Source organism: Danio rerio, chromosome 16 (assembly GCF_049306965.1).
Source record: "Danio rerio strain Tuebingen ecotype United States chromosome 16, GRCz12tu, whole genome shotgun sequence".
NCBI lineage: Eukaryota > Metazoa > Chordata > Actinopteri > Cypriniformes > Danionidae > Danio > Danio rerio.
In genome coordinates, this window is record NC_133191.1 from 21661591 (window position 1) to 21688581 (window position 26991).

At 35.4% G+C, this 26991-nt stretch overlaps 1 protein-coding gene across 2 annotated transcripts in view; it reads right to left on the reverse strand.

Moving 5' to 3' along the window:
• Window positions 1-4155: 4155 nt before the first annotated feature.
• chn2 (chimerin 2) overlaps window positions 4156-26991 on the reverse strand; it is a 174997-nt gene continuing 152161 nt past the window's right edge. For both annotated transcript variants that reach the window (XM_694550.11, XM_073925490.1), the window contains exons 9-13: window positions 15178-15351; window positions 12289-12366; window positions 11929-12066; window positions 6031-6136; window positions 4156-5640 (exon numbers count right to left, since the gene is read on the reverse strand). In XM_694550.11, the coding sequence (XP_699642.6) occupies window positions 5469-5640; window positions 6031-6136; window positions 11929-12066; window positions 12289-12366; window positions 15178-15351 (668 nt within the window). In that variant the 3' untranslated portion in view covers window positions 4156-5468. The remainder of the gene's footprint in view (window positions 5641-6030; window positions 6137-11928; window positions 12067-12288; window positions 12367-15177; window positions 15352-26991) is intronic.

Here is a 26991-nt window from a genome sequence, read left to right on the forward strand (position 1 = left end):
TTGAACTTAAATGGTTTGTTGCAATCGGTTTCCTCAAATGGTTTGAGTTATCTTAACTTTTTGGGTTTTATTGTGCAAAATTTGGTTTTCCTACACTCCAAAATTATGTTTTCTGCTTATTCAAACTTACTTAAAATAAGCTGAAACAACACAGATCTTGATATTTTAGGGATAACTTAATTGTTTTGTGTTTAATTAATTTAAATTAGCAAAAAACATTAATTTAACTTTATCTATCCATCCATCCATCCATCTATCTATCTCTGTCAAGTTAATTGTTTTACACATTTAAATGGACTAGACATAAAACAAATAAGTTGTGTCCCAAAAAATGCAAGAATTGTGATTTTCAGCTCATTTTAAGTGCTTTGAACTTTGCTTCATCCATCTAGCTCTCTTTTTACACTCCAAAGATATTTTGCTGCTTATTTATGAGTTAAATCAACACAATTCCTGGGGGCTTTTGTGGGATAACTTTGTAAATGGGATAAATTTGTAAGTGGGATAAAATTGTTTTATGTTTAATCAACTGTTATTGTAATTGTTTATTTAACGTTGTACGATAAATGTCAATCAACTTTCTTCAAAATATCTTCTTTAGTGTTCAACCAAAGAAAGAAACTCAAAAAGGTTTGAAACTACTTGAGAGCAAGTAAACAGTGAGCACATTTTTATTTTGGGGTGAACTATCCCCTGTAATATAAGATTTCATATCCATATTAAACTAAACTGAATCCATTTTAATTTAACAAGAACTATTCTACCAATATTCTCCAGCTTGCTTGATATTTTGAAATATTTCTGCTATACTGTTTTGGCTTATTATTCATCTTTGTTAAGCTGCCATAGCACAATCTGAATTCTAAAAAGAGCTACAGAAACAAATCAGAATTAAAGTCCAGAATCAGTGATTTAAAAGTAACCAGATTTGCATAATTTAATAATAAATCAGCATTTGATAAATTACAATCATAATAACAATCATTCTTCACAGAAAATATCTTCAAAAAGATCTGATATCAAATAAAAGAGTCTGAAGGAAGGTACCATTTGTGAACCTTTTTTTTTTTTCTTTCTTTTTTCTCTGAGGTGAATAATCCGCCTCAGGGGTTTAAGTTGAACACGATACACACAATTCTGTTCAGTGACATTCTTGAAATGGGATCAAGTCCAAGGAGGAAGGAACAAGCACTACGTAAATTCCCACAGAAACATTTTGTTCGGTCACACAGAGCGATGTGACGTCGATCACTTCTTTGTTGTTAGAATGAACAAGAAATAATTAGGAGGCATGAGTTTAGCACAGAACTATTAACACTGGATGATCAGCAACAACAACAACAACATCAACAAAAATAACTATTTACACTCCATGTGAAATTAAAAAGTGCTTTACATACACGTGATCTTAATGGTCTTGCCATAATAGCACATATTATTTATTAAACAACTTCATGGGGCAAAAAATAAAAAATTTATTTATATATATATATATATATATATATATATATATATATATATATATATATATATATATATATATATGTATATGTATATGTATATATATGTATATATATATATATATATATATATATATATATATATATATATATATATATATATATATATATATATATATATATATATATTGCTATTCGTTCTTTGCATTATGTCAGTTTCACAATGTTGATTCATGGTTTTCAGTCACATGACTAGCTTGGAAACCTGGAGGACAGAACATTCACAGAACTGCAGCACAGGCCTGCCTCTTTTACATGAATATTTAAATTAGGTCTCAAAAAGAAAAACACAGATAAAGCTTTGGGTACAAGAAGTTTAGAGCCCTCTTAAAAATTATTAGATTTTTCTGTATTTGTAAAAATGTAATGCTTATTTTTTATACCGTAATCTACAAATCTTAAATTTAAAATTAAATGTTATTCATGGCATTGTATTGCATACAATGATGCCATTATTTATATGATTTGTAAGGCAACACAATACCAATGGTTTAAGTTCAGAAGTGTTATGAAATTAAAAATATATATATTCTAGAATAATACTAATTTTGTGTTTTTTTTTTTTTGTTTGTTTTGTTTCAGGCACCTGATGCAGTATTTCTAAAACTGTGACAATGTATTAGAATATAATAACACCAAAACCACAATAATAGGGTGGCTGAGAGAGTTCAAGTAAGCTGAAGAAAACAGATGCAAATAGAAAAATGCTAACAAACTGAGAAAACCTCTTCATCAGTTTGACAACATGCGTGCACAAATTTCTACACCACATGCAAATATAGAAACGCACAGCAAATAGTGCAGACCCCAATGAAAATGTGGCAGGGCATCCCAAAATGTTATGAAGCTGATTGCTTCCTGTTTAGAGTCAGATTTTGTAGTTAGTTAGTTTACTTTATTTGTCCCCGTATAGGGAAATGTCATATGCAGCATACACTCACAGAGACCTCTGCACTGTAAACCCCAAAACGTTAAGGTACCTTAAACCGCTTGAGGAAACCGATTGCAACAAACTGTTTAAGTTCAAAAACTAATCCTAATGAGTACTGTGAACTTACTTAATTTAAGTAAACGAAGCAATTTGAGCACAGAAAATCACAATATGGAGAACTCAAAGAAACTGAGTACTGTAAAACCCAGTAAGTTAAAGCAACTCAAACTGCTTAAAGAAACCGATTGCTACAAACCATTTGAGTTAAAAAAACTGATCTATATGAGTCTTGTGAACTTACTCCATTTCAGTTGAAGTAATAAGGTATTTCATTAACTCATCAAAACTTAATTGCTCGGGTAGAAATGATAATTTTATCCTATTTTACACACCTGTGAACACAATATCGAGACCTGATGGTTGCAATTGGAAGGTGTTTGATGAAGCATTGTGAGTATAAGATGGCATTAAAATAACATTTCACTTAAAGTAAATTCGTCTGATTATTAGGGCTGAAAATATACAAGCAACAAGTTACCGTAGACTGTAAACAGTCTAATGTTATGACAAAAAGTCATGATGATAAATACTTGTATGTTACTTTAATTTTAACCAGTTAATCAGGTTTAATTCAATTTTAACTTCATATTTTTAGTCAGTTTGACTGATGCTGCTTCTAGTTTTAGGTGGCAAGATTTTTTTTACAGTGTATGTTCAAGACTTTAAAAACAAACTAAAACAAAACAAACTAATTCTAAAGTGGAATTAGCCAGTTTTTATAACATTTTGGGATCCCCCCAGCACATTTCCATAGTGGTCTGAACAATGTTTCTGCATTTGTTGTGTTGTGATTTTGCGTGCACGTGTGTTGTCAAATCTTTTCTCAGTTGTTAATGGTTTTCTTTATGAATGTGTTTTCTTAATTTGAGCATGTTTGAGCTCTCTCAGCCACTGTACTGTACTGTATCTCGATGCATACGGATGAGCCCATAATATGAACCAACTCTCCTAATGCATTAAACCACATTAAACATTTTGTGAATAATAGTTCACCATGCAGTGGGGTGTCCTGCAGTCATATTCTGAGTGAATCTGTTCACTTGTACAGTGCATCCGGAAAGTTTTGATAGCGCTTCATTTTGTCCACATTTTGTTATGTCACAGCCTTATTCCAAAATGAATTAAATGTATTTATTTACGCATATTCTACACACAATACCCCATGATGACAATGTGAAAAAAGATTTTTTGAAATTGTTGCATATTTATTAAAAATAAAAAACCTGAAAAATCACATGTACCGAAGTATTCACAGCCTTTGCTCAATATTTTGTTGATGCAACTTTGGCAGCAACTACAGCATCAAGTCTTTTTGAATATGATGCCACAAGCTTTTAATACTTTCTGCTATTAATACTTTCTGGATGCACTGTATATTTCACATCATTGACAATGCATATACTTGTAGTACTTTGTAAGTACTTCCCAGAGATGGGTTGCGGCTGGAAGGGCATCTGCTGCGTAAAAACTTGCTAGATAAGTTGGCTGTTCATTCCGCTGTGGCGACCCCGAAATAATAAAGGGACTAAGCCGACAAGAAATGAATGAATGACTTTGTAAGTACACCTGATAAAAATGAATGGCGGTCAATAGAGGAAAGCCTTGTTTTGCCCTCTAGATATCTGATCATGACATGAAAACAATGACATTTTCTTAGATTTATATGGGAAGATAAAAATCAATGCATTATACTTATATGGCAGCAGAGGGAAAAAAAGTATTATCATTTGATTTTAATAAAATGCATATTCATCACAATTCATTTTGTATTCTGCTTGACAGTTGAATACAGAGTGACAGGGTTCACACTGTCAGTCCAAATCTCTTACACACTTTACACCACAGTTGTCGAGATTTGTGTGTGTGTTTTTACAAAAAAATATCAGAAAATATTGTTTGTGTTTTATAAATTATCTGAACTGGCCTATGTTGAAAAACAACATCAGCAAAGATTGCAATAGTGTAGATGCAATGTAACTTAAATTCAACAAAATGTGTTAAAGGGACTATCAAAATAAAGTGATACAGAGAAAAGTGTTTTCTTTTTTAACACCCAACTTTTGCACTCTATGCAGATAATATTAAATGTTTTTATCTTATTTGGTTGTATACAGAAGTATACTGCAATTCTCCACACAATTCACACTCTGCAACACAAGCTTGTTTGTTTCTACCAAAAGATTCAGCATGTTTTCTAAAAATAACGCAGAGAATAGGTGAAAAGACTCGCAAAATACTACCTAAGTTTTTTTTTTTTATATTTCCAGAAATTCTTTAAAGTTGCTAAATATGATTGGAATCCAATTTAAATGTGCACAAAAATCACACTAAGAATATCAGTAAATGAACAGTTCTCTGTATTTTGTGTTCCATGTTTTTAGTTTTCCCCCAATTATTTAGGCTTAGTATAGGACCTTGAGCTTTCTTCCAACCACTTTTAACCTTAATTTTTTTTTAAAAGTGACTTTTGAACATTTATAATAATTTAAAGTGATATATTGTCTGGGTATATTACACTACCAAAAACCTTGTAATAAACTGCCAGTACATTTTCTGTTATTTTACAGACTTATTTATCAAGTTATTGTACATTTTATTATTTCAAACTACTAAAATGTCAATAAAAGTCACTTTGTTAATTTTGAATTTTGTTAATTTTGAAGTTGAATTTTCAACATCAAAAGTGGACAGAGCAGAGATAACAGTCCCATAATGCAATTCCCAGCCGTAAATAAATAGAAAAACATTTGTGAATCACAAAACATAATAATTGTTCTTTAACAGATATTTTCTTTGCAGTGCGGATTTGGACTGACAGTTTGAAAAGGGCTATAGTTTACCGGTCAAACCACATTGAAACACATAAGTGCAGCACCATCTTACGAAATGTGTGGCTGCTTTTTAAAAATGTACACGCTCTTTAAAGTCTGTGAAGTCTTCATTTCAGCTGTTTTGTTTTAAAACAAGATGTCCTCGTGCTCGATGAGGAGCTGAACTATCAGTTTTTGGTATCTCATGTCGTTGAGAGTGGTGAGTGTGTTCAGGTCTGGTGGCCTCATGAGCGTTGGGCCAAAAACGATTCCGAGGTTCTCTGAATTCATGTAATTGTCCTTCTCGTACATTGTGACTCTGGAAATAAACAGACCAAAAGAGTGGAAAAATGCATGACAATACAATTTTGGCAATAAACATGCAGGTAGTCAATTGAAATATAGTACTTTCCATTGATAGGGAAAAGTGGCAAAGCTGGCTTGGTAAGTTACAGGAAAGCATAAATCCTCAAGGATTGTTTTAAAGGTATTGTACTGTAGTTCCAAAAAAAGTGCCATATTGGGTTTCTCCTTTCCTCTAATCAGTCTTAGAGGTTTTATATTACAGTGTGACGGGAAGTAAACTGGTGGAATAAAGCCACAGGTAAACTGCTTAAATGCAACAAAAAACCTGAACAGCCACCAGCTCAATGCGGAGTCCTGTGAGAGCAGTAAATGTGCCTGGGAGATTAATGTGTTGTGGTTTTACCTCTTCAGGTGTGTCATCAAGTACCGCAGGGTCTCATAGTGGGCTGGAGGAAGCTGGAGGAGACCGTCGTGAACTGCCTCCAGTCTGGAATCAGGGTCTGTTATTTCTGATCAAGAGAAGGTTTAGAAAAATAGTCCTTAGAATTGGGCAGATAACACAAAGATAATGTGTTTGTGATGTTTAACCGCATATAGAGCAGTTCTAAAATCTGCCTCTGCCACTAAATAATCACTCTGTAGGAAAACTATTCAAGCAAACTGTTGTGATTTGTTCAATCAGAGCTCATGAACCATCATATAAATACATACTAGTAGCGTTTTACAAATTTTATTCCAATCATCTACCAAAATATAGTAGCTTTTTGTTGGCTATTGTTACTGTATGATGAAAGTTGATGACAGTTTTTTATAAGTACAAGTTCAGAACAGAACGAAAAACATCTATACAATCTATAATATATTTTTATACAATCGATAAATTGATAGAACATGTATGAATTTGCCAATTTATGGTGTCAACAAATTATTTGACGTCACCTCATACTTCAGGTTCTTGTCAAATTGTCTGACCATTCAAATGTTTTCTAGTGTTTGACATGCTTCATCCTCTTTAAGATGTTATGGACCGTGTTTCTCAGTAGCGTAAGTGGGTAAACATAGAGTGCAGTGAATGGGAGAGTAGAATAAATATATATATTGTAAAAAAAAAAAAAAAAAAAAAAAAATATATATATATATATATATATATATATATATATATTTTACAATCCTATTTACTAAATAAGCAAAAGAAAACTCCACAACTGTGTTATCCAGACTTTCAGAAAAAGGAAAACAATTGTGTATGACAGCCAGAAGAGAGAACAACATTTAATTGACTGTCCTGGGCTTACACATGGCATTTCAAATGGCTCAAATAAGCGGTAATTTTTGTAATATAATGCAAAGGTAATATAATACATAATACATATATACTTAAAAATATATATAAATATTAAAAACTTTCAAAGATTTAAGATACTGATTATATGATTAAAGTGTCATACAGGTACGGTTTAAGGATATTCATTTTAGGGGGGCTCAGCTCCTTAAGTGCATTTTTTGTTTCCATGTATTACATAAATAAACTACCACTTTTCTATTTATATATATATATATATATATATATATATATATATATATATATATATATATATATATATATATATATATATATATATATATGTATGTTTTTTTGTTTTGTTTTTTTAACTTGCAGGCTTATTCACATATTCCATGATCTGAATGATAATGATATATAAGAAGTGTTAAAACTAGACAACACTTGATGTTTCTATCTCTGTCAGTGACTTGGTGACAGTTAAAATAGGTACATTCTCTAAGTGGTTCTGTCACTGTGTTTAATCCTTTCTGAGCAATGCTGTATGGTTTAGTTAATGCCACACAAACTGTAAAGTGTTTAATATTGGTAGTTCATTTTGAAATAAAAATAGCAAATGTTCGGTAAGAGTTACATTATTCGCTGAAGGAAACAGCTGTACTGATGAGGTGAATGCCGAGAAAACCTGACAACTCCTCTGTGACATTGGGATACAAGTGATACAAGGTCAGCTATATCAAAGAACTGCAAATACGCAGACATTATAATAATTGTAATAGCTATATCCCCCCTAAAATAGGCCTAGCGACTCCCATGGTGTCATAAATGTCTTGTGAAAAGGGTCCGCTAACGCTAAAATCTTTATATATTTCTGAAAATAATAAACGGTGGGCAAAACTGTATTGATTTGGACTCCTTGGCCCCTACTATACACCCAGCACAACAAAGCACAAGACGTGTTTGGCGTGATTTGTTGCTATTTTTAGAGCAGTGCAACAGTTATTTTAATGTTTTGCACCACGTTGTTTAAATAGCAAATCCTTTTGTGCCACTTAGTGGACTTATGGGTGTTTCATGGTCCAAAAAGGAGGTGTGTTAAGGCACATTGTTGGCTTGTTGCTACTTTAAGGAACTAAAATAGACCACGCCATTGACCAAGTCCAGTGCAAAGTATGTTACTTATGCGCATATGCAGGTTTAAACACTTAGACATTGCTTAATACACACAGGATGTACAGCAATACACAAATATCACAGCGGATGCCCTTCCAGCTGCAACCCAGCAGAAACATTCATACACACATTCACTACGGACAATTTAGCTTACCCAATTCACCTAAAGCACATCTTTGGACTTGTGGGGGAAACTGGAGCACCCGGAGAAAACCTACGTTAACATTTGGAGAACATGCAGAAACACTAACTGACCCAGCTGAGGTGATTATGCTACCCACTGCGCCACTATGCTGCCCTACAAATATCTTTACATATGAAAATAAATAAAGGATTAAAAGGTTATGTTCTACATAAATATAAAGACCACTGCCTCTATGCCTTCTTTATTTCAGAGTTTTTTTGCTTTCTTTCAGTTTATTCATCACAATTTGCATTTGTATAATGTTATGATTATTAGCAGTATTATTTATTATATGAATATTTATATTTCTTTCAATAAAAACAAGTTTAGATTTGTTCACCTGTCCCGTTTGAGAGACGTCTGCATCACCATATTTGGGGCATTAGAATAGGATGTGTTTGGATATAACTCAGTTTTTGACCCCACTTGTTTAATAATGTTCATTTATTCATTAGAAACGAATTTAGAAATAGTTTTGAAACAAATCTTTGTGCTTAACAAACCAAATTAAATATGTAGGCTAATGGATGTCTTCAGTGGAGTGTACAACACCGTTTCCTTATCCACGAAAATAAAGGAGTAAAGAGTAAAAGTAAAGTTATGGAGCTGAATGGAGTAGGCATGTTCCTTATTCTCATGTTCTTCATTCTCGCACATATGCTCTGCTTAACTATTTTTTCGCTAGTGAAGCATTTAGTTTTTCCACTTACAAAGTTTGCCATGTAAATAGCAAATGCGCCAAGGTGCAAGGCAACTGACTCTTAAAGAGAATGGGAAATGAGACTCTGATTGGTTTAATGCACGTTATTCTCAAAACACTACCTTGTTGTGCAATGCGCCTTCCTTAAAAAAGCAAAAGTGGTTCGGACATACCTTTAATACATTTACATCATGCACTTTCCGCCTAGAGTGTTAAAATAGGGCCCCTTATATTGGTCGTTTTGATATGTGCTGTTTGCGACACCTCTCTACTGCAAGCACACTGTCATTATATACTGCAAAAAATGCTTTTCCTACTTGTTTTTGTCTTGTTTCAAATCCAAATATTTAAATATTTCTAAATCAAGAAACAGAGTCTAGAAAGTGAAAAATATTGTCTTGTTTACAGAAATAATAAACCAAAATTAAGCAAGGTTTTCCTGTAAACAAGCAAAGTAATCTGCCACCGGGGTAATCTCATATCAAGATTAATTAGTTTGTTTTAAGCAAAAACACACTTAATTTTGACATATTATGTCTACAAACAAGACAAAGTTTTTTGCTGGTCTAGAAAATGCATTATAATTTAAGAACATTTGGACTAAAATAAGACAAAGGGCATTTTTGCAGTGTACATGGAATTAGAAGATTCAAAATGAAATCAATTACACACAGTTTCCTTTTTTCAATTTGATGAATAGCATTAAAGGGGATTCAAACAGTGTGAATATGATTTGTGTGTGTGTGTGTGACTGAAGTCTGATCTCGTGCTAATGTCACAGGAACAACCACAGCCTGGAGAGATGGCAGCACAGTGTGGATCATATGCGAGAGATGGCATGAACCACAAAAAAAACAAAAATCAAACCCATATGAATTACACAGAACACTGTATTATTACACTGTAAAACCCAACAGTCAACTTCATCAAGTGAAATGAGTGTAGTTAACTCAAAATTGACTAAAAGGTAATTCTCATTTGAAAAAAGTTTTGGGTAAGGTAATGAGAAGGTAATGAGTTAATTAAATACATCATTACTTCAACTTGAATCGAGTAAGTTCACAGTACTCATTAGGATTAGTTTTTTAACTTAAAATGTTTGTTGCAATCTGTTTTCTCAAATGGTTTGAGTTACCTTAACTTTTTGGGTTTATAGCGAAATATACTGTGGCTGTCTTGAATCTGGTGCTCTTTAGCTCATTAGCACTGACTTGCAGAGTTTTGATATAAACTGAATGCTATTGGCCATTTCTTAAAGGGCAGGGGTTACTCTGTGTCCTGCGAACATTTCAAAGCACTTCAGGGGACATTTTAAAGTTAAGTTTGGTGAAGTTAGATTTATGGTTTGAAATTCGCTAGACATTAGCCTACACTATTCTGCTTTAGGAACCTTGTAACAAATACATTTATGGTGCAATAATAAGGTAACCACTACTATATAAATGATTTTTTTAGAATGTTAAGAAGGTTTTAAGAAGGTTGCTGACTTAATAAATATGAGCTTTTCCTTGATTTATGTGCACACAGTACACAATTATTTTAAATACTATAATTAACTTTAACATTCTAAAGATTCCAGTTCAACCCTACTGGCCTACACATGATATGCAGCCAATAGCTTCATTCACATGTATACTCTTCATTGCACAATTATTTTAGTGGAAAATAGTGTTTTTCTAAAATTTAATATTAGCATATATCTACGTATATCTGTCTATACACTACCTGACAAAAGTCTTGTCGTCGATCCCAGTTGTAAGAGCAACAAATAATAACTTGACTTCTAGTTGATCATTTGGAAAAGTGGCAGAAGGTAGATTTTTTAGATAAATCATCTATTGAACTACATCTTAATCATCAAAAAAACGCAGAAAATGATACTGAAAGCTGCATTAACCCAAGATTCTCACAGAAATCAGTCAAGTTTGGTGAAGGAAAAATCATAGTTTTGGGTCACATTCAGTATGGGGTGTACGAGAGATCTGTAGAGTGGATGGCAACATCAACAGCGTGAGACATTTGTGCTGCCAATTACATTGCGAACCACAGGAGAGGGCAAATTTCTCAGCTCCTTCTCATAATGCAGCCTCCATATCAAAGTTCCTGAAAGGAAAGAAGGTCAAGGTGTCCAAGATTGGCCAGCCCAGTGACCAGATATGAACATTATTAAGCATGTCTTGGGTAAGATAACGTAGGAGGCATTGAAGATGAATCTAAAGGGTCTTGATAAGCTTTCTTTGCCATTCCAGATGACTCTATAATTAAGTTATTTGAGTCATTGTAGAGATGTATGGATGCAGTCGTCCGAGCTCATGGAAGTCATACACAGTATTAATTCTTTTTTTCACTGCACCATGACTTTATATTCCCTACTGTACATCATTTCTGCTAAGTGACAAGATCATGATTTAATTTGGTAAAATAAGCATAATCTAGAGGCCTTTGCCTTTCAAATAAGCAACTTCTGATACCACATGATCAACTAGAAGTCAAGTTATTATTTATTGTTTCACACAGCTTTTTGTCTCTCTTTCTCTCTCTCTTTCTCTCTGTGTGTGTATGTGTGATCTCAGAAGACTGCACATAAGAAGTCAAAGCAAATTCAAAAGGCAATTTCATTCATGTGAGGGTAAAAGATATGATAAAACTAAAGCATATGCTTCAAAGCTGTATTCAAAACAGCTGTATTCAAAGTAAGGGCAGTAAAGACTCCACCTTCTTCTGAAAAAGGAGGTGGGGAGCAGGAGCTAATTTGCATTTAAAGAAATTTAAGCACAAGCTATCTATTTTGATTATGCTTAAAAATGTGCCCCAAAGCTAGCATAATAATGACATTCTGAAGACCCCCGAGACTAATATTACATCTATGTTACATGTGCAGCCCAAATAGACATTATTAAGGATCATTAAAACACAGATTACAAGACCCAGTTACAATACAATCAAATGTGAAATTTCTTACTCGCTGCTTGGATGAATCTGGAGTAGACGTCGTATGTGATAACTGGAATGGGCAGATCTCGCAAATACAGCTTCAGAGCACCAGCAATTATATTAATGTCTGGGTAGATGTTGGCACTGATGTCTGCCTTCTCACCATCTGTTAAAAATACAAGGTGAATCACCATATTGTACCAATAATGCAGTGTTTTGGATGGAAAAGCTGAGTTTTTTCCATCCAGACTGAATGTTGATAGAATAACAATGACATCCATGACTATTTCAAGCATGCAAGCAAATGTGAAAAGACTAATCGCTTCCTATTTGTTTGATCTACCAATAACTGTGCCAGTACAGCATGAAGAGTGTTTCTAATACCCACCTCTATCGAAGGACAGTCGGACATCTTCTATGTGTTCTGTGAAGCCTGACACTCTGTACAGACCCTCTGATTTCAAACCTGGAAGAAGAAGAACAGTATGAATTTACATAAACTATGCGGTCAATGGTGGGGAAGTGGACATGTAAATTAAAATTGATCAAACTAGGACTGCAGCCAACAACTTTAAGTGAATAATCAATTCATCTGCTGGTTGTTCCTTTGATAAATTGGATAATCTGCACATAGCACAGTGCATCTATCATCTGCTGATTATCTTTACTTAATTTAGACCAGGGATCCTCACAAATTCTGAATGGTCTGGACTGCAACTGCAGTTGCTTTAAAGAAAGTCTTCAATACACACACACACACACACACACAAATATATATATATATATATATATATATATATATATATATATATATATATATATATATATATATATATATATATATATATATATATTAAGGGTGTAACGATACGCGAATTAGTATTGAACCGTTCGGTACGAGACTTTCGGTTCGGTACGCATTACAAACCGGACGATTGAATTCAGACTAACATCTAAAAAGATAAAAGGGAATAAGTACAAAATATAATGTTTTCAGTGCAACAACGCTCAACATGGCATCCCAAATGACGTGGCAGACAACATGCTGCCTTCCCCACTGTCATGAACTCAGAATATCACTTTATTAAAACATGCACTCATTAGCAATCTTGCTGGCTTCTGTGTCAGCCTGGCTGCTTGTGCTGGCTCCGCCCCCATTTCCCCAGCAACCCAGGACCCCTGACACAAAGGAGCCAACCTCCAAACACTACTCCAAACAAGCGCTACACTAGCTCGTAAAATGGCTAGTAATGGTAATGTAATCCCAAACATCAGGAGCTTCGGGAGACTCCTGGATGCCCACAAACGAATGATAATCTTCTGGAAATCGTGCGTCTCCCCCGGTCTTTAAATATGTCGCACACCCCTCTCCACCGCATCCCTCCCAGCTCTTCAGGTACGCTGGGCACAACTCACTCCCGCTGCTCAGGTACATTACATGCAGATGCTTCCACCGCTCTTCAGATACGTCACGCACCATCACCGCTACCAAGAGAGTGGTGGAAAAAAAACATCTGAGAGATCTTAATCGGTAGTGAAAATTTTAAGTTTCAAGAAAATGTTTAAAAAAAAAAAAAAGTTTTAAGAAAATGTTAAATGTAATAGAGCCCCGTTACATTATTCCTTCATAAGCCCATTTCAGTCAGATAATTCCTGCTTTCAAATTCACTAAAATGGCAGGTGACAATCAAATCAAGCAGATCTGTGCTGTCTGAAGAAAAGGTGGACACTCATCTTTCTAAAAAAAAAAAAAAATACTTAAAAATTTATTAAAACTGATTTCTATAAAAAACTAAATCTTTTTATTTGTTTAACTGCTACAATAACCTATTTATTTTTTATAGGAAGCTTTTTGGTTTTGATTATAAGGAAGGATTTTGTTTTATTTGCTGCTAAGCAGAACCCCGGAAGTAGAGCTCTATCACTGTTTAAAGTAAAAGAAAAAAAAAAACAGGATGATACTTTTATGATGTTAGTTTAATACATTAAAAAATTAAATCAGAGAAATCCTCTGGCTTTTTTCTTTTTTTGCTGTATCGAAAATGAACCAAACCATGACACCATTGTATCATATTGAGCCGTGATTTTTGAATCGTTACACCCCATATATATATATATATATCTTTTTTTGTTCAACAGAAAAAAAGAAACTCATACAGTTTGTGGTTTGTAACAAGTGTACTGTCAATCAATAATCAAAACAAAATAAATAGATAAAATATTTTCCAATATTATGGTCTCAAAAAACATTGTTTTGTAAAAACATTACATTTCATCACCTTGGAATTATAAGGTTTATCTGAGAAATTGAGCTTAAAAGTTTTTGCATTCCATATAGCAAACAGTATGTGTCTAACATTCCTTTTTTTAAATAAAAAGTCTTAAAATGTAAACAACAACTGTAAATAAGAGGTCATTTAATAAAAATGTCAAAAACTCAATTTTGACAGGAATATCAGATAGAACCTTTTTATTCTTAGGTGACGAACTTAAATGATATATCTTCAATCCTAGTACATTAGTAGAAACTAATATGTTAACTTAATTGTTTCATGTTGTCCTAACACAAATCGATTGTGTGGAACCCAGATTTTTTTTTTACAGTGAACTATAGATGACTGGAGAAAATATTCAACAGATCTTGCTTAAAAAAATAAACAAAAATGCAAGTAATTTCTTCCTTTGTTATGTTCAGTGCTGTTACTTTCCTTAACTGTAAGAATGATTGATGGCTAAAATATATTAACTGAATGCTCTCTTGAAGTCAGAATATGCAGAATGTAAGCTTTCCTCTCTGCTCTTTAAAGTAGTTAAATGGATAGTTCACCCAAAGATGAAAGGTTACTCACTATTTACGCACTTTCAAGTAGATCCAACCCTTTATTTCTGAGTTTCTTTCCTCTGTTAAACACAAAATATATCTTCAATACAGTTTAAAACCTGTAACCATTGACTTCCATAGTAGAAACAAAACAAATACAATGTATGTCAGTGGTTGCAGGCTTTAACATTTTTCAAAATGTCTTCTTAAGTGTTCAACAGAAAAAAGTTCCTCATAAGCTCATAAAGGTTTAAAACAATAAAAAGCGAGAAAATTGTGACAGAATTTAATTTTTTTAAGCTAAGGTATCTAAAGCTTCTTTTGCATGTCTTGATATTTGACAGCAGAGTAAAGCGCAGCTGTTTAGATGCTGACAGACAGTGATTAAGTGTTGCTCTGAAGGCCACGGTGACTGAAAAAAGGTTGAAATGTTAGCGTAGAACAGCATTTCAGTACCTCTGTGTTCGATCTCTCTGATACACATGTCCAGAACCATGGGCCTCGGCGTGTTGTGTGCTTTGACCAGTGTGGTGAGATCGCAGCTGAAAACCTTCTTGATCCTGCGCAGGTCTGGCTGACAGTCACTGGGCACCAGTTTGGAGCACTGCTTGTGCACATTGAGTCCACAGTCTGCAAGAGTAACATGTCAGAAGGTTAGAAGAGCGTGACCCTGATAAAATGACTGACTCCAAGAGACTGGACAGACAAAGCGCATGTGTGTGGTCCTAATAGTTGGAGACCAAGATATCATACACGCAGTGCAAAAAGGTGCAAAATGTGTTTGGCGTGATTTGTTGCTATTTTCAGACCAGTGCAACTGTAATTTTCACGTTTTGCACCAAGTTGTTTAAATAGCAAATCCATTTGCACCACTTTGCGGACTCACTGGTGTGCTGCTCTAAAAAGGTGGTGTGTTAAGGCACATTGTTAGCATATTGCTATTTTGAGGAGCTGAAATAGGCCACGCCATTAACCAACTAAAAGCTGGTCTTAAGTCCAGCGCAGAGCATGTTAGTTATGCGCCTATGCAGGTTCAAACACTTACACATAGCTTAATACACAAGGGATGTAAAGCAATACACAAATATCTTTACATATGAGAAAAAAAATAAAGGATTAAAATGTTACAAAAATTATTATTTTCTACATAAATATAAAAACCACTGCCTTCATGCCTTCTTTGGGGTGCTTTTTAAGTTTATTCATGACAATTTGCATTTGTATAATGTTATTATTATTTATCATATGCATATTCATATTTGTTTTAATAAATACAAGTTTAGATTTTCCCCCTGTCAGGATTTGGAAGTTATAGACACAGGGATGGGCAAAAACACATTGAAATGTATTTCAAAATAAAATACCAATCACATCAATTTTAAGTGTATCAAAATAAACTACAAAATACAACAGCCACAACGTGTATCAACATAAAATACACTTTAAAAATACTACAAAATACTTTTACAAGGAAGCATGACCTTTTTTTGCAAACATTCCATCAATAGGCCTATTGGATCAGTGCCTTCATCATTAAACTGACTGTTTGATAGAAACAGCGTTACTTTGAGCAAGTTTTAAGTCAGATTCTCTGCAAACTTATTCATCTCTACTCCTGTAGATGAGTAGGTATTTATAGACTGCTTTCTCTTTCATTTTAGTATAAATTTTGTATATATTTCATACAGAAAGTCCTGTCTTGAAGATGATCTCTTTAATAGTTGTAAAAACCCTGTAATGCAGACAATGAGCTGAAATGTTGTATTACTGTATGTCTATTCATTGTGTTTCCATCCATTGCGTGGCCAGTAAAAATTGACACCATCTCTTAACACTTATATTTGAAAAGAATGATATATGAAAAGGTTATTTAAATTTTTTGTTGACATAATTCTAGTTTTTTACAATTTAATTCTTCAATACTTAATTACTATATTGTGCAGTTTACTCATTCTCTCAAAGAGAAGTTTTTCTTAGTTTTTCATCTGCATTTCCACCTGCAGCCCTGAGACTGAGAATGATTATGTGCTCTAGGCTCCATATTGCTGTTCTAAGGACTGATATAAATGACTGTCCTCAGCATTGTGTATACTATATTTAATGATTGTTGACTTGCTGCCAAATATACCCATGCCATTTTTAAAATTATTTTCTTTATGTGTGTTGCATAATTTTTATCCATATTCCAAGCATTGAACTTCTTCAATATTAATCAATTTTCTGTTCTGATCTCAAGCCTAGGCAATAACTGAGAAATCATTAATCTGAAGCTGCATTTTCTTTCATTAATTGCAGCAGTTTACCACATATAGGCATTTCTTTTACAGTTTCTACTACGGTGGCTAAGAGAGCTCAACATGCTGCAACTTTAGAAACCACATGCAAATAGATTAAACACCAGCAAATTAAGAAAACATCATTGGTTTGACATCAAATGTGTTGCAAATCCTCACAATACAAACACAAAAAGACAACACACTGCAAATCTTCACAGTACACACATTAGGAAACAAACTGTTTTACAGTGTGCTAGCACAGAGGATCTGTCAAGTTTCTGTTTGTGTCAAGCTATAGCAAAGAACATTTTTCACCCTTATTTTCATTGACGAAATTAACACCGCTATAAGGATTGAGTTTAGGAGCAGGGTTGGGATAAAAAGCCATAACATACAGTTTTTATGTCCCTTAAGTCTATGGGAAGTCCCAATTAAACATGAAAACCCAATATGCATGTGTTTGTGTGTCTAGGGGTCTGATGGAGGGTGTATCAAAGTGAAATATATGTGCAGGGACAGGTGTCAGTCAAGGTAGGTGGGAAAAAAGAATATCTGTCACATGCTGCTGCAGTGTGTTTATGTCCCTGTCAATCTGAGAGCGTAATCTTGAGTGACTGGGTGTGTTTGCCAGCGGCCCTTCATACACAAACACACATCATACAGTACATGTGCATACAGGTGTGTATCTGGGTCATGTTATTGAGTTAGATGAAGATATGCTGAACTGAAAAACAACTGATTGAAAATCAAGACTCAATTTTTGCATCTAGTGGTTATTATTTATTTTTGGCATAAATGTTGTATACAGGGCAACATGGTGGTGCAGTGGTTAGGGCTGTCACCTCACAGCAAGAAGATGGCTGGTTTGAGCCCCGGCTGGGACAGTTGGCGTTTCTGTGTGGAGTTTGTGTGGGTTTCCTCCGGGTGCTCAGGTTTCTCCCACAGTCCAAAGACATGAGAGATTTGTTCATTCATTCTTTTCGGCTTATGCCGAGTTTAGACTGCATGATTTTAGCCCTGATTTTGACTCAGCGACAAATGCCTGAAATCATAGGCAAATCTGTGCTCGTTCACGTGAGTGACAATCACACAGTATGAACTATCAAGGACGTGATATAACAGAATCATTGATGAGTCGCCAACACCCATGAGATATTTGGGGTGCTAAATATCTTGAGCTGTCGGCGACTCAAATCATGCCTTGTGAAATGTGTTTTGACTGACAAAAACACCCACGATCACCTACAACCTATGAGAGAGCAGCATCCACTAGTATGGGTACCTGCAGGCCAGAAGGGGGCTGGGGGGAGGGTAAAATCACTAATTTTTATTTTATTTGGAACCAAGAAATGGAGGAAAAACTAGTGTAAATTTAACAGGTGCACTGTGACTGACGTGTCATTTGAATGATATCACAGTCAGGTCAAAAAGTTAAAGAAAGTTGGGGAGAGATTGCTAATTCTCTTTAAAAGCCAGGTGAGCAACACAGGTTTATTAAGCTAAAGCCTTCTTTTTTCCATTATGAAGTTAATGACGAAAGATACATCACGTGACCTCGCATTGTTTCCATGTCACTACTTGCGTTTGTTTGGTTGTGAGACGTAGTTTGGACTACTGTAAGTTGTCAGTGCATCACCCTATTATAAAGTCATGCAGTGTGAACCCTCTTGTCGCCGATCCATACAGTGTAAACACAGCACCGACAGAATGCTAACCCATAGTTATGTAAAGTGAAAATATCTGTGTCATGACTATTGTGAAAATCATGCAGTCTGAACTCAGCATTAGTCCCTTTATTAATCAGTGGTCACCACAGCAGAATGAACCAGCAACTCATCCAGCACATTTACGCAGCACATGCCCTTCCTGCCACAACCCAACATGAGAACATGCAAACTCCATACAGACCCAGCCGGTGCTCAAACCAGCAACCTTCTTGCTGTGAGCAAATTGTGCTACCCATTGCACCACTGTGCTGCCCGCATAGGTGAATTGAATAAACTAAATTGGCCGTAGTGTACTGTATGTGTGTAAATGCAAGAGTGCATGAGTGTTTCCCAGTGTTGGGTTGCGGCTGGTAGGGCATGCGCAGCGTAAAACATACGCTGGATAAGTTGGTGGTTCATTCCGCTGTGGTGATCCCTAATTAATAAAGGGACTAAACTTAAAAGAAAATGAATGAAAGAATACATGTAGATTACAAAACCTTTATTTAGCGACACCGGTGGCCGTGACGTGGGTGAAACTGCAGCCAACAACTTTTTGCTTGTAACTGACAATAGACTGAACGTAATTCAGAGCCATGATATATTTTACAACAAAGTTCCTTTTGTTGTTGACCTTTGCTTTAAAGTAAAAAAAATAAGTTAAAATACCTTTGCAACAATTAAACTAAAACCCAATGATGTCCACACTGCCAAGAGCGACGTTTAAGTAAATATGAAGAGTTCTGACGCTAAAGCCTTAAAGTGCCTTCTAAACATTCTTTCTTGTAAAATGAGCATTTTCTCAGCTATTTCACTTCAAAGGCAATGAAAGAACCTATTCATCTTCATAAAAAAAAGAAATTACTGAACGTTTTACAAGAAATTTACAGATGGCACTTAGAAGCTTGTATGTAAAAGTTTTTTTTTGTAGTTTTTTTATGGTGGAAGTTTTTTTTTAGATGTTAGTATTGGTGTTGTTAGTTTTTAGGATATCTGTAAACTAGTGTGCTCCAAAAAAGTTAAAAAATTAGTGTTTAGAAATTTTAGTGTTCATTTGTTCATTCATTCCTTCATTTCCGACTAGTCTCTTTTAATCAGGGGAATGAACCACCAACTAATCCAGCATATGATTTATGCAGCGGATGCACTTCCAGCTGTGTGTTTAGAAGATATAAAACAGATATAAACATGTAAAGCCTGGAGTTTGTCACTTCTGCTTAAATGCATCAATGTTTTTTTTGTTTTCTGTCACATCACCTCATACGTCAGTTTCTCATTAAATTGTGACCAATTAAATGCTGTCTATTATCTGACATGCCCCACCCCCTTCAAGACGATTCACATTTGATGCGTTTGAGCTCAACCACTCTTACTGGCAATGCAGTGATAAAGCAAAATGCATTTGGCTGTTTTTTAAAAGGGAGAGAAGCTACACTATGCCACACCCTTTCTTCATGTTTTGGTTGAGATTGCGCCAAAAATCGAATAGAAATGCACATTTCAAAACACTTCATGGGACATTTAAAGTCCCCATAAACTGGAAGCTGTGATTGTTATTCTTTTTAGTGACGTGACGCAGTTTGAGAAACGAAATTTTAAATGAGCAAACAGTGGGCATGGCTTGTGTTTTCTACAGTATGCTGAATGGACTTAGTAAAGTGGCCATTTAATTCAGAAAAATGGAGTAATGGGTTTTAGAAAAGTTATTACAACCAACAAACAAACAACAGACTCCTCCTCACCATTTCTGTTTGTTGTCAAAACTGACAGTTGGAGCAGAGTTAGCCACGCCCATTACCTCAAAACCATATCAACTGATAATTTAACTAAAAACAAACAGGAAGTAAATTTTCAGATTTCTATTAAAGATCAGAAGGGCAAACAATTTTTTTTACATTCTTAATGCACAGATTAATTGTTTACCACAAAACTGACAATGTGAGCCAACAAAATCATATTTGTTTTGATTTCTTGGGCACTTTAATACTAGAATTTCTGAGGGAGTCATTGGCTGCGTCCGAAACCGCCTACTACTCAGTAGGTACTGCATTTGAATTTAAACATACCACTCGGCCGTTACAAAAAAAGTACATTCTATACAGTGTGAATGTGAGCAGTATGAATGGAATTCTGCCATTTTGTCATGGTCTTGTGACCTACATGCGTCAGTTGCGTCGCTTTACTCCCATTTATGAACTCTCTTGCGAGGCATCATGGGATAGCGCAGCATGCATGGGATGCACACTCCAGAATCTTGCTGCAAGTAGTAAGCTATGCGAGTACTTCTCGCATACTGATTTTTGAATTCTATAAATTTGGACATGTTACTCGGCTCGCATACTGATTTTATCGTACTATATAGTATGGAAGTATGTGGTTTCGTACGCAGCCATTGTGACCATTTGAATTTTTTTGTAACTTAATAGCTTTTTTAAATATTATCCATGAAATACAACCTTACTTTTCCTAAATGTGTGTATTTTATTTAAGTCTTACATTGTTATTGTATTAAAATTACAAAACACATATGAGACTCTGCATTTTAGCATCTGCTACTTCTTTCCCATGTCTTTGAATATGTGTACTTTCCTAGGAACATTCTGCTAAAAAAAACATAACTTTCAAATACAACTTTTTTTTTGTACAATGACAACCTTTGATGCGCTCCCTATATTGTTTACCATGCTACTTTAAAATATTCAGTCTGAAATAGCATGTACTGTAAGTATGGATTAGTAAAAAGAGTAATTCCAGCACGTCGCCGGCTAAACACAGTAGTGGATTTAGCAAATTACAGTAGTGGATTAAGGACAAGGTGTGAGAGACCAGCGATCCTTGCTTGCATGAAATATTGCAAATTTTGACAAGTTTTGTTTGCTACACAACTGAAAACGTGCTAGATATAATACAGTTTTTCATTCAGAAAAGTACCAAAACTGGTGAAGGACATGATCAGTTGGGTTTCTGTTATTTTTATAGTGCACGTGTTTGTGTTCAGGAGGCATGGCTTTGGATGGCAGGGAAGGGACTGTGTTTCAAACATATTATGCTAACTGGTTAGCATTTTGGCAGATCACCTACTGCACCTTTAAGTCTATTTGAACTGATTATATTTGATTTACATTACAACATCGGTGCTGTAAAAGGAACCTTATAAAATTGAAAATAGTCACATAAAGCTCTCACTGGAAGTTTATAATTGGCTAAAAAACACTACATGTGCATACAGCCCATTGAGGTCAGTTTTTAAAATAGTTCTTATGTTCTGCAGAAGATAAACAAGAAAAATTACACGTCTGAAGATCATGAGGACTTGTAAATGACAAAATTGTGACAGAGTTTGTATTTTTTGTGTGATATTAAAGTACTGTTTACAACAATAACATAATGGCTCTTTATTAGCATTGATAGATTCTTTAGAACCTTTGAATCTACTGAAACTTTTCTTTCTACACAATGTTCTTTACATTATTGTAAATGATATTCTTTTAGTTCACCAAAAACTAAAAAAATTGGTTACTTTTTACTCACTTCCCAGCAGGCACACATCATAAGACATTAATATTAGGTTAGATATACAGTTGAAGTCAGAATTATTAGCCCCCATAAATTATTAGACAGCTTGTTTATTTTTTCCCCAATTTCTGTTTAATGGAGAGAAGATTTTTTTCAGCACATTTCTAAACTTAATAATTTTAATAACTCATTTCTAATAACTGATGTATTTTATCTTTACCATGATGACTGTAAATAATATTATACTAGATATTTTTTCAAGACACTTCTATACAGCTCAAAGTGACATTTAAAGGCTTAACTAGGTTAATTAAGTCAATTAGGCAAGTTATTCTATAACAGTGGTTTGTTCTGTAGATTATTGAGAAAAAAATATAGCTTAAAGGGGCTAATGATTTTGTCTCTAATATGGTTAAAAAAATTCAAAACTGCTTTTATTCTAGCCAAATAAAACAAATAAGACTTTCTCTAGAAGAAAATATTTAATCAGACATACTGTGAAAATTTCCTTGCTCTGTTAAACATCATTTGGAAAATATTTTTGAAAGAGAAGAAAAAAATTAAAGGGAGCTAATAATTCTGACTTCAACTGTGGGTCATGATGTCAGCTGACCAAGATTCAATGTCTAGCCAGCGTCTAAGAACAACATTATTTTGATGTCCAATAACATTGTCAAAAGACGTTGATATTTGGTTGATTTTAGTTTGTGTTGTAAAGTGACCAATGGATGTCATAGTGGGAATGTCCACACAACGTCAAGGTGTAACAAAATTGGACGTTGATATTTGGTTGATTTTAGGTTGATTTTAGGCTGGATGGAATTTTCATTTCCAAACAATGTTCAATCGACATTGGGGTACGTTGGTGTACAACGTCAAAATGATATCATGTTGCAGTCCAGTGCCCACAGGCTTGTCACAAACCTGTTTGAATTTCTTTTTTCTGCTGAAAACGAAATAAAATATATAGAAAAATGTTGGAAACCTTCCACAGCATTTGTTTTTCCTACTATAAAAGTAGAAAAAAGGAAGCTCACATACGTTTGGAACCACAGACTAAATAATGAGTAAATATTGATTTTGGGGTGAACTATCCCTTTAACTGAGGGGTTAATACCTCAAATGTGTATAAACTGTACCATAAAAGCAATCTGATTTTGTGTCATTTGAGCTTTAATATAATCTGGCCTGACAGTGGGTTTGTTGTTGTATAAGGAGGAATGTGGCACTAGGGTGGTCTGTTTCTCTCACGCCGTCCCACTGTTCCTCATCTTCTGCCATCCCATAAATCACACTCACTGTCTGTTTTACAGCCTGCTTGGACCCCTCCTTTACATCTTTAGCCCACAGAGGAGGAAAATTTAGAAGACAAAAAGAAAAACAGTCTGTGCTCCTCCACGAGGGCCTGGGGACACATTCAACTGTGCTCTAATTCTCAATGAGTCTGATGACACTGGTTTTGCCCTGAGGCCCCTGTGAAATAAGAGAGGCTGCTGTGTGGCTTGAATAATAGCCCAAATGGATGATGAGGCCGTTTACAGTGAGAAAAGCTACCAGTAAAGCCTTGTGACTGAATTGAGATTGTGTACAGGGTGTTTTGGGAAAGTGCTGTCATACAATAAGCAGCCACATGTTCACATGAGATCTGACCTAACCTGTAATTATGCAATTTGCTGGCACATCTAAGGACATCCTGTATTGAAGACACTTTTGATTTAATCAAGCAAACAAAATAAATAAGCTCTGTCATAAAACTCTCTGATACTGTAGGTCACCTAATCTGCTCTTACTTCATGGGGCAGGAGATTGCTTGCTGTCACCTCAGTGTTGTTCTACGCTGTAATGTTGTAGCACAGTTTCAGAGACCCTCCCCCACCCCAGCTCCACCTGTGTTTAGATCTGCTACAGGGGTTATATATGTGTTATGTTTGCAGCAGCAGTGTGTTAAATTCTCAGACTGCATGTTTGTGAATATACTGACATTAGTAAGTCTCGGTACTTGCTCTGTATTAATAATCAAACAATATTAAAGCTATCTATAGTTATAGCTATGTTGAAAATTCACATAAAAAATGTATGCACATAACTGAGTGGGATAAACTTTTCATTTGAAAAGAAAATATGCTTAGAAACTACGATGGAAACAATTTTACTGAACAAATTTCAGTATGAGCATTAAAAAAGGCATGTGACTTTGTTATTTCAGATCATGTGATGATGAAAAATGTGTGTGAATGGATAAACCAGCCGGCTGACCACATTTCAAAACATCAGTAATGTTGTTTTGGTCATTCTGAACGGCCTAACCATCTCAGTATTAGTGTTATTATATTGTTAATTACGTTCAGAACTGTCAAGAGCAACTGTGCTCTACGTCTCGAGCCTTTAAACACAACCACATGTTCATTGCATGTCAGCATTGTCTTCTGAGGTGCAAGTCATTTATTAAACAAGGAAAAGATTCATGCAGCTTCTCCTACCTCAATAAATTCCATTTTAACTTTTGATATATGCCGCCAGTTAATCAAAAAGTGACGATTTTGTTCTCTTTGACTCTTTGGATGGAAACGCTGCTTTATTTGCACATGTTTTACGCAATATTTTAGTTTTGCACAAAAATTTAATTTGCATCTTTGAATGGAAACATAGTTTATGCCACCAAGACAAAACACATCAACATTGCCACATACATATTACCATGCTAAATTTCTCCAAGAGTTGTCATGACATAAATAAATAAATAAATAAATAAATAAATAAATAAATAAATAAATAAATAAATAAATAATTATAATTAATAATTGAAAGGCAATTTCTGCCTTTGTAAACATGTTTGGCAGGGTGCTGTTAAACTACAGTAAAAGCTTGAAAAAATCATTATTTAATTTCTATTTCAAAACATTAAAAATGCAAACAATATTTTTAAATGTAATATTCTGTCACAAATATACAGTGCTTAGCATAATTGAGTACACCCCATAATGAAAATGATTATTTTTATCCATTGCTCAGTAAATATGGGTAATATATATATTGGTGCATTTGAACAAAACAGATTTATTAAACAGATATATTTATTAAACTAATATTTTAGTCACAGAACCGATTTAGAAATGGAAAGATAAGAAAATTAAATTCAAGCAAAATACTGCAAAAAAAAAATTAAAATTACAAACTACAACACCATAAAAGTTGTACATATTTTTTTGTTTCTCTTGACTTTCCCTCTTTTAAAAAATTTGATTTTAATATTTTTCTATAACATAAATTTGGGCAACAAATTTTTGAACCATTATTGTAAGTTGTTTTGCTAGATAAGCTCCATATATGGCTTCAGTACTGAATAAACCAATGTGTATGCACAAATATAATTTTGTAAAGCATCCTAGAGAAAATAATAATTTAAATGAGAGATTTGTGGGGGGTGGTTGTACTCATATATGCTGAGCACTGTAGGTTATTCGGCACTGTGCGTTTTATTAATCAATGCACCTATTTTCTTCAGAATACTGCAGTCTACTAAAGACATTTGTATTTTAATTAAAAATATTTAAAAATATATTTTATACAACAGGGGTGTCTAAACTCGGTCCTGGAGGGCTGATGTCCTGCATAGTTTAGCTCCAACTTGCTTCAACACACCTCTCCGGAAGTTCCCCTTCGGGGGGAACTCCAGCACTATAAGTGGATTTGATTGTTAAAATCCACGTATGGGAGGTTCGGTTCAGAAGCTACTCGTCTGAAAGAGTATTGAACGGGCCAATTAAGAATGAATTGGCAGCACAAGCCTGCGCAGGTGTGCGGCATATGCAATCAACCGAGCATACAAGCACGCCTGGCGCCAGCAGACGCTATCCTTTTCGCTTCAGAGCCTTTTCTGATCGAGCTTATGAGGGTTCCTCCTGCTGATCTACAGCCATTTCGAGAGAACGATTGCATCCCGGTCCAGAGCGAGTCCACGCAGCGGCAGACGGTCGAGCTGGGTATCTCCCTTGCCTGGCGTCCCTTTGGGTCCGGTCCTCCAAGAGCGGTGCGTATTGTTGCAAATCCTAAAAGAACAACACAACACAGTCGTGCAGCACGTCCTTTTCAGGATGGCGCTCCGACTGTGCGTTTCTGGTTGCGGGGGTTTCCTGGCTCCGGATGATGGACACGATCACTGCATTACATGTTTGGGGGTCCAGCATGTTAATGTGGTGCTCGGGGGCGGTCCATGTCGTCACTGCGATGCCATGACCGTTGCGCAGTTGAGATCGCGGTTAGCTTTCGTAAGAGAGCGAGCCACCCCAGTTGCCTCCTGCTCTGCAGCGGGCGCTCGGGCAGATCTGAGGGCTTCAGCGAGAGACAATCCGCCGCCCACGGGCTCGCGGACCTCTCACTCCTCCAAGCGCTCCATCCAAGCTTCGGGTACTGGGAGTGATCCGTCTAATCAGATGGTAGCTCTCACGCTCGCTGACACCGGAGATCAGATGTCCTCCGCGGCATCGGAGGGTGGGCTTTCATTGTCCGACGATGATCTGGACCCGCTCGCCCCCTCTGGGCAAGCGAGCGCCGTCAAAACGGATCCTGAAGCGGACATGTTGGCTGTGCTTTCTCGGGCTGCTTCGGCCGTCGGGTTGGAGATGTTCGGGTCGGGTTCGCCCTGTCTCCCGTCCAAAGCCTGTAAGTTTTCTGCCTCTCTCGGAGCTAGAGCTTACAAGGCTGCGGACCAGGCAGCTTCCGCCTTGCATGCGATGGCCACCTACCAGCGCTACCAAGCGCAGGCGCTGGCC